The sequence below is a fragment of the Pristiophorus japonicus genome, chromosome 14 (genome assembly GCF_044704955.1).
Source record: "Pristiophorus japonicus isolate sPriJap1 chromosome 14, sPriJap1.hap1, whole genome shotgun sequence".
NCBI lineage: Eukaryota > Metazoa > Chordata > Chondrichthyes > Pristiophoridae > Pristiophorus > Pristiophorus japonicus.
In genome coordinates this window covers 135,025,418-135,038,403 of record NC_091990.1, presented here as the reverse complement: position 1 = coordinate 135,038,403, position 12,986 = coordinate 135,025,418, and the positions used below count along the sequence as shown (strand labels likewise).

The 12,986-nt window shown below is 42.8% G+C and overlaps 1 protein-coding gene across 3 annotated transcripts in view; it reads right to left on the bottom strand.

Annotated features, from left to right (window-relative positions):
* nat10 (N-acetyltransferase 10) overlaps positions 1-12,986 on the bottom strand; it is a 92,256-nt gene that overhangs the window by 44,097 nt on the left and 35,173 nt on the right. For all 3 annotated transcript variants that reach the window (XM_070899650.1, XM_070899649.1, XM_070899651.1), the window contains exons 5-9: positions 12,570-12,692; positions 10,593-10,654; positions 4,647-4,761; positions 3,437-3,544; positions 1,678-1,811 (exon numbers count right to left, since the gene is read on the bottom strand). In XM_070899650.1, the coding sequence (XP_070755751.1) occupies positions 1,678-1,811; positions 3,437-3,544; positions 4,647-4,761; positions 10,593-10,654; positions 12,570-12,692 (542 nt within the window). The remainder of the gene's footprint in view (positions 1-1,677; positions 1,812-3,436; positions 3,545-4,646; positions 4,762-10,592; positions 10,655-12,569; positions 12,693-12,986) is intronic.

The window sequence follows — 12,986 nt, the reverse complement described above, 5'->3', positions numbered from 1 at the left end:
AGAACGGCACAACACTTTTTTTTTTTTTAAAAGACTGAGTAATTAAGAGCACAACAAATGGATTTTATATATTTTGCAAATGGTGATCTCCATATTCAAACCCCAATATTTCAATGGTCGCCAGAATTCATCAACATTATGGTACAAGAACATACATGGATAGTTGGAAAGTCAGTAAAAATAATAATTGCCAAAGGTTCATTCTAGATATGGAATGAGGTTTACGGTTTTGAGGACAAAAACATAGTAGTGCAAATAAATGTTATCTCCTGACAAAAGATTTCCATGAGTTCTGACATTATCATGCCTACGACTGTGTGGGTATCAAGACAATTATGTCCGAGTTTAATATTGCTATCATATTCTGCTTTCATAACCTGCCCCCCCATTATAAAACTATATATTGTCAGCTTCAATATGTTTGAGACAAAATACCAGTTACGTCTCAAAGCTGCATTATCAGATCACCAACGGCCATTAATGTTTTTTCTTTGTATAATTCTTTTTAGAAAATAGATCACTGTCTTTGCTGTGGAATATAATTGCATTAAGATTTTCTACAGAATTTGGCTTCAGTAAAATGCTGATTTTGGTTCGGAGACAAATCTTTCTGCATAACGGCAACACCAACTGGCTGCAATTCCACAAATTTAGTGCATGAAAGAGAAATGCAGCATTCCCTGTTGTCAATAAAAATGTACATTACAAATATGGTTGTCTTTAAAAATGCATCTGATAAAGTACCACATGGTAGACTTGTTAGCAAAATTGAAGCCCATGGGATTAAAGCGGCATGGTGGATATGAAATTGGCTAAGGGATAGAAAGCAGTGGTAAACAGTTGTTTTTCTGATTGGAGGGAAGTGTGCAGTGATTTCCTCCAGGGGTCGGTATTGGGACCACTTTTTGATATATGTTAATGTCCTGGACCTAGGTATACAGGACATAGTTTCAGAGTTTGCAGATGACACAAGACTTGGAAATGCAGTAAACCGTGAGGAGGATAGTAACAGACTTCAGGAGCCCAAACTGGTAAAATCAGCAGACACATGGCAGATGAAAGTTCACACAGATATGTGAAGTGATGCATTTTGGTAGGAAGAATGAGGAGAGGCAATATAAACTAAATGGCACAATTTTAAAGGGGGTGCAGGAAGAGAGACATCTGGGGGTGAATGTGAAGGTGGAAGACAAGTTGAGAAGACTGCTAAAAAGGCAATTGAGATCCTTGCCTTTATAAATAGAGGCATTGAGTACAAAAGCAAGGAAGTTATGCTAAACTTCTATAAAATACTAGTTAAGCCACAGCTGAAGTACTATGTTCAATTTTGGGCACCACACTTTAGAAAAGATGTCAAGATCTTAGAGAGGATGCAGGAGATTTACCAGAAATGCCACCAGGGATAAAAGACTTCAGTTAGGTGGAGAGACTAGAGAAAAAGGGATTGTTCTCCTTAGAGCAGAGAAGTTAAGGGAAGGTTTGACAAAGGTGTTCAAAAGTATGAAGAGTTGTGATAGAATAACGAAGGAGAAATTGTTTCCAGTGGCAGAAGGGTCAGTAACCAGAGGACACAGATTTAAGGTAATTGGCAAAAGAACCAGAGGGGTTATGAGGAAAAAAACAATTACAGAAAAATGTCACAGCACAGGAAAACGAAGTAGCAGATCAAACACTTACCCAAATGCCACTGCTCCTGCAATAGCTAGTCCCAATGCAGCAGATTTACCACGGCCTCTGGCAGCAGTTAAAGCAACCGTGCTTCTGAGAGTCTTCTCCGAAATAGCTTCAATGAACTTCAGTACTGCTTTAGCCTAATAAGGACAACCATTGCGTTGGTTTGCTTGCAGACAAAAGTTAATATGGCAGTACAAAGACTGATGCCCCATTAAGAGTTCCCATAGCTGCCTGGAAACTGGTTATACTACTGCTAAAAAAGCACATGGTATTTCGAGTAATGATGTCTTTAAAATTACTTGGAAGTAGTACAAGGCAATTGGACAAGGGGGAAAAAAAACAGCTATACTGGATGTGTCAAACAAAGCAGCACAGATGACCATCATAGAGTAGTTTGATGCAGAGCTTGTCACATCCTCTTGACCAACAGAGGATGGTTAGAAGTACAGGAATAAAATTATGGCCTGGAATTTGCAGTCAGTGGCGAAGCGATGGCACTCGCCTCTGACCTCGAAGAAAGCTGCTCACAAAGACTTAGCAATCTCTGTGCCATGAATTTCATTAATCTTTGTTTGAATCATTGCCAAATCAAGCAAATCCTGAGCGTCCAGCAACAATGATGTCATCAAGCTGGCTAAGCAGTCAATCACATTGAAGAATTTTCAGACATCAAACCAGGAAGTAAAATGCACAGATTCCATTTTTATAAATTTTAGAGAGTGAAATAAAGATTGGGACATACACATGATTACAGTAGAAGCTGAAATATAAACCAACTTTAAAAAAAAATTTAAAAATTGTAATTCTTAATCATAGTTATGGAAAAATGTGATATTCCACAAATATAAAATAGTTTCTCAGGGCCAGAACGGTTGTTCAGCAGTCAATATGCAATTAAAAACCCAGTTACACTCTTTCAACAAGGTTTAAAGTTACAGGGTTTTATTAAAAACAGTGACAGTCCATCATAAAAGGGAAGTTTTCATCCTTGTGTGATTTCAACCGATTGCTGGCACTGGGGAGTTCCACAGCGCAACCTGTGGCAGAGCAGGGAATGACTGACCACAACTTCAGGATTTGTGTGTTTATTTACTCATGCGCTAAATCCTGAAGTTGCAGTCAGTTTCAGAGAGGTAATGACAATGAACTCTAACAGTTTCGCTGTCATTACCACCGCCTACAGAACAGGTGCAAAATTTCTTAGATGTACTTTCCACACACAAAAAAATCATTGTCCAACAAGAAGCGGACAAATGCTATAACAGAGAAAGAAAGCCAAGTTTTATATTAATCTGTACCAATAATTACAATAGTCTGTGATTGGTGCCTTTTAATAAAAAAAAGATGAATCTATTAACACAATAATGTATATGTTGCACTGGTGTAAAAGATCTCCTGCATTGTTGTACAAGCTCCATCCAATGGTGCAGTAAATTTTCTGTGTCACTTCTGTTGTATTTATAATAATGGTAGCTTTCAGCTAAACCTGTAGGTTGATTCAATTTTCAATATTTCACAAGCAGAAAAACACAATAATATGAAAAAGAGGGAGGAGGCTAATCAGAATCGACCCATTCTAAATATTGCACTCCAAGTCATTTTGAAACATTCCTACTAAATATAAAATCAGGTCTCCAAAAATAGGAATTCCTCAAAAATGTATAAAATAAGAATGAGGAAAGCCAGTTTACATTTAACAGAAATACTCCTCTATACAGTATACTCTTCTACAGTATAGGTCTATCAAGGTCCCCTTTCTTACCTGATCGAGCGTCTTGCAGCCATCAACAAGGACTCCTACCGGTTGCGTGTCATGTAGAGATTCTTTAAGCTCCTTCAGTTCAACCTCCCGAGGCGTTAGACTTTCCTCCTTAAAGATTAAGTAAATACATTAACAGGTATAAGATTACCGATAAAAAAAAGTTTCGTTAATATTTTACACAATCAACTGATAACTTAATTGCTAAACAAACTTCCCTGCACCACTTCTTCCTGTGGAATCAGGTTTTATAGGAACAGGGGTTTGATGCCAAATGGTATCAACAACAATCTGTATTTATATAGCGCCTTTAACGTAGTGAAACGTCCCAAGGCGCTTCACAGGAGTATTATGAGATAAAAATTTGACACCGAGCCACACAAGTAGAAATTAGCTTGGTCAAAGAGGTAGGTTTTAAGGAGCATCTTGAAGGGGGAATCAACTTATTAGCATTTGGGATTTCTAGGAAGGGGGTGTAGGGTCCAGCAAATGTGGGATGAAATCTCAGGGTTTTGAAATGCTGGAGATGGGAGGTTCCAGGAATGGGACAGTTCTTGGAATCACAGGGAAAGTAATCCCATGATTTGGGGGCACTGGGATAGTTCTGGGATCAGGGAGAACTAGAAGTGTGATCTAGAAGTTTGTGAGCATTAAAAAGGGGGTCCCAGGCAACAATATTCCACCTAATTTTAAATTTGGGTGCACAGTCTGCATGGCTCATTCAAAGAATGCGGGAAAGTTTATAATGGAAAAGTTGGTACTGGGCTGCACAGGACCGGCAGATAGCTGCGCGGCCATGCAGTAATCTGCAAGGTCCCGTGCAGGCCGCTCAGAAGCTTTTACATTTATTGAAAGAAACAGGCCGTGCAGAACAAAGCGCAACTTACAGTGAACATTGTTTCCAGGATCTGGGAGTGGAGGGGTTCTGGAGCATGGGTTGAGGGGCATCTAACAATATTCAGTTACTCAGATCTAGGAGTATAGTATGGAGGACAGGGGGATAAGGGTTTACATTATATATAAAAAGTAATAAACATCCTTCCCCCTCAGATGTGATGCATGTCAAGTCTACAGTAATGCTGGAACCCCAGGCCATCTGCTCACAAGCCATTGCCACTCATTTCATTAACCATAGGATAATATTTAAGTACTGCGGATAACAAAACCAATAAAAAAATCTAACTTTGATGACGCTATGATCTCCAGAACCTACCGTAGATTTAGGGGGAAGCGGTTTGATGTTGAGAATGTGGCTAGAAAGCGGCAGGATGTCCAGCTGATCATTTATCACAATGCAATTCTTGCAGGATGCCATAGAAAGTATGAATCTGGTAAAATAGAATAAATATAAACAAAATTGACTGCTAATACTAAACCAGTTCTCAAGAGACAAACATTTAGATTAAGAAACCAGTAAATGAGGGTCAATGTTACCTGCCTCCTCTTCTCCCCACCCATACAAATGCACATCTTTCAAATTTAACAAATTTCAACAATTTACATTTCAACCAATTGGATGTGAAGTGGACTCATTCTGATGCTGCATTGAATTGCGCTAATCTGACATGAGTGCGCTTGATGCTGACATTGTGTCCCAAAAATGGGAAAATGTTCCATCTCCAGTAAGAGATGAGTCTATTGGAGACCAAAAAGGTAACTTTTGTGTTGAGGCGGAAGACTCCGGTATGGTTCTTAATGAATACGTTGAGTCTGTTTTCACAAACAAGAGGAACGATGCACAGTTAAGGGGCCGGATTTTTGAGAAGCTTGCGACCGGGTTTTCGCCGCGATTTAACCCTCCGCAGCGAAAAACTGGTACAAAGCCCAGGCAGGATCCTCGGCTCGCTGGTTGCGGCGGTAATGGGACGTACCGCCAGGAAGTGGAGCGCCGACGTGCAACACCGCGGATTGCGTTACTGTCGGACTTTCGGCTCTCTCCCGACCTGTACGCCATGCCCAGAATACCGACAGATCAAACCTATTGGTGCAGCCCTGCCAGCAGCGGAAAGTATGCAAACCTGCAAAAAAGGTAAGTTAAAGTTTTTATTTTAATTTTATTTTTCAGCCATTCAATAGCTAAGTGTCTTGTAATTGTTTTTTGAATGTTGTTTGGAATTTTTATTTTTCCCCCTCCCAAGGCCTCTCTAGCAGCACTCCCGGCCCCGGACTAAATTTGGCGAAATGCACGGTTTTGCGCCGCGAATCCTCGTGCAACGCTCCCCCCTTACCGAAACGTAAAACCTGAAAGTTTGGACTAAAAACGGTAGCACAGCAAAAACAGTTTGACGAAAAAACCCAAAGCCCAGCCCAAGGAGTGTGAAATATTAGATGATTTCAACATAGTGAGAAGCGATATTAAGGGGTTTAGCGACTTTAAAAGTAATACATCGGCAGGCCTGGATGAAATGTATCCCAAACTATTAATACAAGCCGGGGAGGAGATGGCAGAGGCTCTGACAATCGTTTTCCAATCCTCTCTGGCTACAGGTGTGGTACCGGAGGACTGGACGATTGCTAACATGGTACCGTTATTTAAAAAGGGAGAAAGGAATAAACCGAGTAATTACAGGTCAGTCAACCTAACCTCGGTGGCAGGCAAATTATTGGAAAACATTCCAAGTATTAATCGTCATTTAGAAAGGCACGGATTAATCAAGGACAGTCAGTATGGATTTGTTAAGAGGTCATGTCTGACTCACTTGACTGAATTTTTTTGAGACATTAACAAGGAGGGTCAATAAGGGTAGCGCATTTGATGTAGTCTACATGGATTTTAGCAAGGATTTTGACAAGGTTCCACGTGGCAGACTGGTCAGAAAAGTAAAAGCCCATGGGATCCAAGGGAAGTGGCAAATTGAATCCAAAATTGGCTCAGTTGCAGGAAGTTAAGGATAATGGTTGATGGGTGTTTTTGTGACTGGAAGGCTGTTTCCAGTGGGGTTCCGCAGGGCTCAGTACTAGGTCCCTTGCTTTTTGTGGTATATGTAATTGATTTAATACTTCATTCTAGTAGGCATGATTACGAAGTTTGTAGGTGATACAAAAATTGGCCGTGTGGTTGATAGTGAGGAAGAAAGCGGTAGACTGCAGGAAAATATCAACATACTGGTCAGGTGGGCAGAAAAGTGGCAAATGGAATCCGGAGAAGTGTGAGTGAATGCATTTGCGGAGGACTAACAAGGCAAGAGAATACACAGTAAATGGTAGAATACAGAGAAGGGTAGAGGAACAGAGGGACCTTAGAGTGCGTGTTCACAGATCCCGGACAGGTAGACCAGGTGGTTAAGAAGGCATACTGGACACTTTCCTTTATTAGCCCAGGTATAGAATACAAGAGCATGTTTGAACTGTATAAAACACTAGTTAGGCCATAGCTAGAATACTGTGTACAGTTCTCGTCACCACATTACTGGAAAGATGTGATTGCGCTAGAAAGGGTACAGAGAAAATTTTAGCTACAAGCAAAGATTGGATAGGCTGGGGTTGTTTTCTTTGGAACAGAGGAGGCTGAGGGGGGGACCGAATTGAAGTATATAAAATTATGACGAGCCTAGATAGAGTGGATAGGAAGGACCTATTGCCCTTAGCAGTGAGGTCAACAACCAGGGGCATAGATTTAAATTAATTGGTGGAAGAGTTGAGAACTTTTTTCACCCAGAGGGTAGTGGGGGTCTGGCTGAAAGGGTGGTAGAGGTAGAAACACTCATCATATTTAAAATGCACTTGAAGTGCCGTTACCTATAGGCCTTCATTGCGAGACGGATGGAGTACAAAAGCAGGGAGGTCCTGCTGCAACTGTATAGGGTATTGGTGAGGCCGCACCTGGAGTACTGCGTGCAGTTTTGGTCACTTACTTAAGGAAGGATATACTTGCTTTGGAGGGGGTACAGAGACGATTCACTAGGCTGATTCCGGAGATGAGGGGGTTACCTTATGATGATAGATTGAGTAGACTGGGTCGTTACTCATTGGATTTCAGAAGGATGAGGGGTGATCTTATAGAAACATGTAAAATAATGAAAGCGATAGACAAGAGAGAGGCAGAAAGGTTGTTTCCACTGGTTGGGGAGACTAGAACTAGGGGGCACAGCCTCAAAATACGGGGGAGCCAATTTAAAACCGAGTTGAGAAGGAATTTCTTCTCCCAGAGGGTTGTGAATCTGTGGAATTCTCTGCCCAAGGAAGCAGTTGAGGCTAGCTCATTGAATGTATTCAAGTCACAGATAGATAGATTTTTAACCAATAAGGGAATTAAGGGTTACGGGGAGCGGGCGGGTAAGTGGAGCTGAGTCCACGGCCAGATCAGCCATGATCTTGTTGAATGGCGGAGCAGCCTCGAGGGGCTAGATGGCCTACTCCTGTTCCTAATTCTTATGTTCTTATGTAGGTTCTTATGGCTACGGATTAAGAGCTAGAAAGTGGGATTAGGCTGGATAGGTCTTTTTTGGACAGCACAGACACAATGGGCCAAATGGCCTTCTGTGCCGTAAATTTCTGTGCTTTTGTAACATCCATTCCCATGGTAGCCACACAAATGTAGCAAAAAAGTTAAAACATAAAAGTTCACCTATTTACTAATTGCTCTGCAGAGCAAACAATGTATTGTATCCAGTTGTTCTTACTAAGGGAAGTTAGCATGGAGAGGGGCAGAGATCAAGTATTTTCTCCTCCCCTAAATATCAACATTAAGGGCCCAAGTTTCGAGCCGCGCCTAGAACGGCGCAGTCCCGACCTGGACGCCCGTTTTTCGCGCCTAAAAAAACCCTCCGTATTCTCCACCTCCCTGCAAGTCCTCTGGCCCTCGGCTCGGCGCAGCGCAGCACGAGCTGTAGGGGGGCGGAGCCAGGTCCCTGCGCTGAAAACAGTGCCAGGACCTATGCACATGTGCGCTACAGTGGCCGCGCAAGTGCAGTAACTCCAGGCGCCCGAAACTGTGTGGGGGGGGCCGAAGCACGCATCCCCTAGCCCTGGCCGAATGGCCTCACTGGGGCTGCATGAATAAGGCTCCTCCCACTTCCCGACCAGACCCGACTCCCGCTTCCCCCCGCCCCCGGACTCGACCTACCTCCCTCCCTCCCCCCGACCCTCCCCTCCCTCCCTCCCTCCCACCATCCCCCCCCAACCCGACCCAACGCCACCTACCTGGAAATCTGGTGCTGGGGATGGGCCCTGCCCGAAGTCTCGGGCCCGGCCCGTTCAGCCTCCCTCCCCCTTCCCCCCCAAATCTCCTCCCCCACCCCCCCATCTCCTTCCCACCCCCCCCATCTCCTTCCCCCCCCCCATATCTCCTTCCCCCCCCCCCCATATCTCCTTCCCCCCCCCCCCATATCTCCTTCCCCCCCCCATATCTCCTTCCCCCCCCCCATATCTCCTTCCCCCCCCCATATCTCCTTCCCCCCCCCCATATCTCCTTCCCCCCCCCCATATCTCCTTCCCCCCCCCCCATATCTCCTTCCCCCCCCCCCATATCTCCTTCCCCCCCCCCCATATCTCCTTCCCCCCCCCCCATATCTCCTTCCCCCCCCCCCATATCTCCTTCCCCCCCCCATATCTCCTTCCCCCCCCATATCTCCTTCCCCCCCCCCCATATCTCCTTCCCCTCCCCCTCCCCATCTCCTTCCCCTCCCCCTCTCCTTCCCCTCCCCCTCCCCATCTCCTTCCCCTCCCCCTCCCCATCTCCTTCCCCTCCCCCTCCCCCATCTCCTTCCCCTCCCCCTCCCCCATCTCCTTCCCCTCCCCCTCCCCCATCTCCTTTCTCCCCTTCTCCCACCCTCCCCCTTCTCCCCCATCCCTCCCTCTGCTCCCCCCCTCTACCCCCCTCCCCTCGCTGTCAGAAACACAGACACTGACAGACAGAGAATGAGACACACACACAGGCAGACAGAGAGATAGAGACACACTGGGGGGGGGGGGGGGGCATCCCAGCACGCTGTTGGAGGGCTCCCGGTGCAGCATTCGGTAAGTAGAAAATGTTTTATTTATTGATTTTTTTTTGTAATTATTTTTTTTGATTGATTTATTGGTTGATTTATTGATGTATTTATCATTTATTATTGATGATGGCTCTTTATTTGTAAAACTGAAGTGTTTAATGTTTGTAAACTTCCCTTTAAACCCCCCCCCCCCTTACCTAAGCCTGATTTGTAACCTGTGCCTGATTTTCTAAAGTGTAGACAAGGTTTTTTCGAGCGTACAAAAATCTTCACTTACTCCATTCTAAGTTAGTTTTTAGTAAGTTTTCACTGACGAAACTTTGAAAACAGGCGTAAGTGGCCGGACACGCCCCCTTTTGAAAAAAAAATTCTGTTCCAAAGTGAAACTGTTCTAACTGACTAGAACTGGAGCAAACTAAATGACGAGAATTCAGATTTCTAAGATACTCTGTTCTACACCAGTTGCTCCTAAAAATCAGGAGCAAATCATGTGGAAACTTAGGGCCTAAGTTCTTACCTTTCAAGAAATATCAAAATCATTACCTATTTTATAGTAGAAAGCCATTTCGATTGTATATATTATGAGTGTGCAAGGGGCGATTTCATAAATAAACTCAGAAGTAGATGCTTGCGGCTGGTACTGGCTGCTGACCCAGGTTTGGACAGCAGTGGAACACTATGCATTTACATCCCTACTTCATCATTCCCAAAGACTAATCCATACCTTCATCAGTACAAGGATTCAAAGGCCCCCTGCTGCTCCCGAAACTTCAACTAAGCCAAATCTATGCGACTCAAGTCCATTCCTGAACTGAGTTCAATTCACTTGCCCTCGTCAAGCTCAAATACCTTTGTAGCCTTGAGCCACCTTACCCAAATAATCTTCTCCAGCCATGCATTCCATCACCCATCCCTCGAACTTCAATTCCCTCTTTGTTCCTCTTTTTCTGCTCAAACACAAGAGGCTGATGTTTCAGTTACTGTGCCCTTGCTCTTTTTGGAATTTACTCCCAATCCAATTTGCCTTGTTAACCCCCCTCTCTCTGCCTTCAAAAGCTTCATAAAATAAAACATGTTCAACTGGTGGTATCTCCCTCTTTCCCAGTATTTCTCCTATTCCTGCAAAACGTTCATGTCTCCCCTTGTAAAGCTACATATACTTGGTGCACAGTCCATTTCAACGCAACATGAATATTGTTTAATAGGGTCTTATCAAAGATGTCTACCTTTCATTGAATCTCCCAATCACATCCTGATGTGATTCTGTTCTGAAACGTGCATGGACATCCTTGGGTAGGGGAGGGAGAAGGAAAACAAAAAATAACAAATCAAAATCAAGATAAATGCAAATCAACACCTGTAATAAAAATTTGAATAAATTCAGACTGTTTCTCCTATCCCATTTACTTTAAAATACACATTTTGAAACACATAGAAAGAACCAATAATTTAAAAACCAAGAGGATCCTACTGAGGTTTGGTTAAAATTAAATCTAGCCCTTTTAAAAAGGTTCTCAAGATGAACAATCACTCAAGAACAGAGTTGTTACAGACTCAAAACTGCATGCAGGGTTGATTCCAAACTAGTTCACTTTCAAACTAAAGGAAACATTAAGACGAAATTACCTCAGCACATTTGGTGAGTAAGATCTAACTTACAGGGAGGACGTGAGCATTTACAAATACAGCACCCAGAATGTTTATTTTCTAGTGAGGAAATTCCCCATATGTAATTTGCAAATAATCTAAAGCATGTTACATGTCATACATTAGTGCCATAACATAAATACCTCCAAGTTCAATAACACACAGGGACCTTAAAACACACCTCTTGTGTAAAGGTGCAAAATTCTGGCTATTTGGCAGAATGATTCATGCATAGGAGCCTTTAGACCCAATGAAAGTGCTCCAACATTTTTATTAGCCATGACAGCTCTATCTATTTAATCGCAATTCCTACACAGATTTTCTCCATATCCCAAGTGTCCTTGCGTCCCTACATTACACACTTCAAAAAGTACTTCATTGGCTGTGAAGTGCTTTGGGATGTCCTGAGGACGTGAAATGCACATTCTTTCTTGTCCTTTTCTTTCCCAACTGTGCATTTAACAACTAGGATTTTTGCAGAAGTGAAAATTGATTTATCTTAATGTACTACATGAATACATTTACTGTGAATTTAGGTCAATGATTATACAATACTGTAATGTCAGCTCCAATGTCTTGTATTTACACTGAATAAGTTGAAATCATGTAGGATTTGTTTTTCACTTATGGTAATGCAATTTCCCTTCCCTCATGGAGGCCTGCAATTTTTGGTCTCCACACTTCACAGGAAGCCACTCAGCTGATCTCAACTAACTCGTAGGAACATGAGTAGGCCATTCAGCCCCTTGAGCCATTCAATCAGATCATGGCTGATCTGCATCATAACTCCATTTATCTGCCTTCATTCCGTAACTCTTAATACCCTTGTCTAACAAAAGTATATCAATATAATTTTTGAAATTTTCAATTGACCTAGCCTCATCAGCCTTTGGGGGGGGGGGGGGGGGGAAAGAGGTCTGGATTCCCACTATCCTGTGTGTATGTGAAGTGCTTTCTCTGGCATCACCCCTGAATGGCCTAGCTCTAATGTTAAAGTTATGCTCCCTTGTTCTAGGCTCTCCCATCAGATGAAATAGTTTCTCTCTAGCTCCCCTTTCATCATCTTAAACACTTCAATTAGATCACCCCTTAAATCTTCTATATTCAAGGAAATGCAAGCCTAGTTTGGGCAACCTTCCCTCATAATTGAACCCTTTTTGCCCCAGTATCATTCTACTGAATCTGTGCCAACCCCCTCCAAGGCCAGTATATCCTTCCTTAGGGCCTACTAGGAAACAAACTTGCAACTTTCTGACCTGTATGACCTAGTAGAACAAATAAACAGCAAAACACACAGCTAAACAAATTATGAGGCACTCTATCTACTATGATAGAAAATCTGATCAAATATGTAAAGCAAAACAAATACAATGGTGTACTAAAATGATCAATATCATCATTACCAATTACATTATCAGCACCATATATCAGCCAATTACCACATGGATGCTATATGGAGACATTTCAACATCAGTACAAGCTAGCATACCAATTGTCCAGTGAAAAGAACGGTTGGGTACAGGCAGTTACTGCAGTTTACCATACACAACACATACCATTGTCATCGTATAAAGCTGTTTCAAGGAGTTGACAGTTCTCAGCAGAATCACAACAAGTCCACCCCCTTCCACCGTCTCAACAGTCCTGGCCAAAAGGTTTGGTGTCATGGCTTCAAAGTCCTGGAAGATAGGATGAAGACAATATGTTCAAGCATACCCTTTCGTGTCTCATCAAGAGTTGGCAATAGTTTATGAATATATTTTCCTTTAAAAACTGCTATATTAATTGTTGGGATGACGGAGACGTGGCTCCAGGATGATCAGGGCTGGGAACTCAACATTCAGGGGTATTCAACATTCAGGAAGGATAGAATAAAAGGAAAAGGAGGTGGGGTAGCATTGCTGGTTAAAGAGGAGATTAATGCAATAGTTAGGAAAGACATTAGCTTGGATGATGTGGAATCTATATGGGTA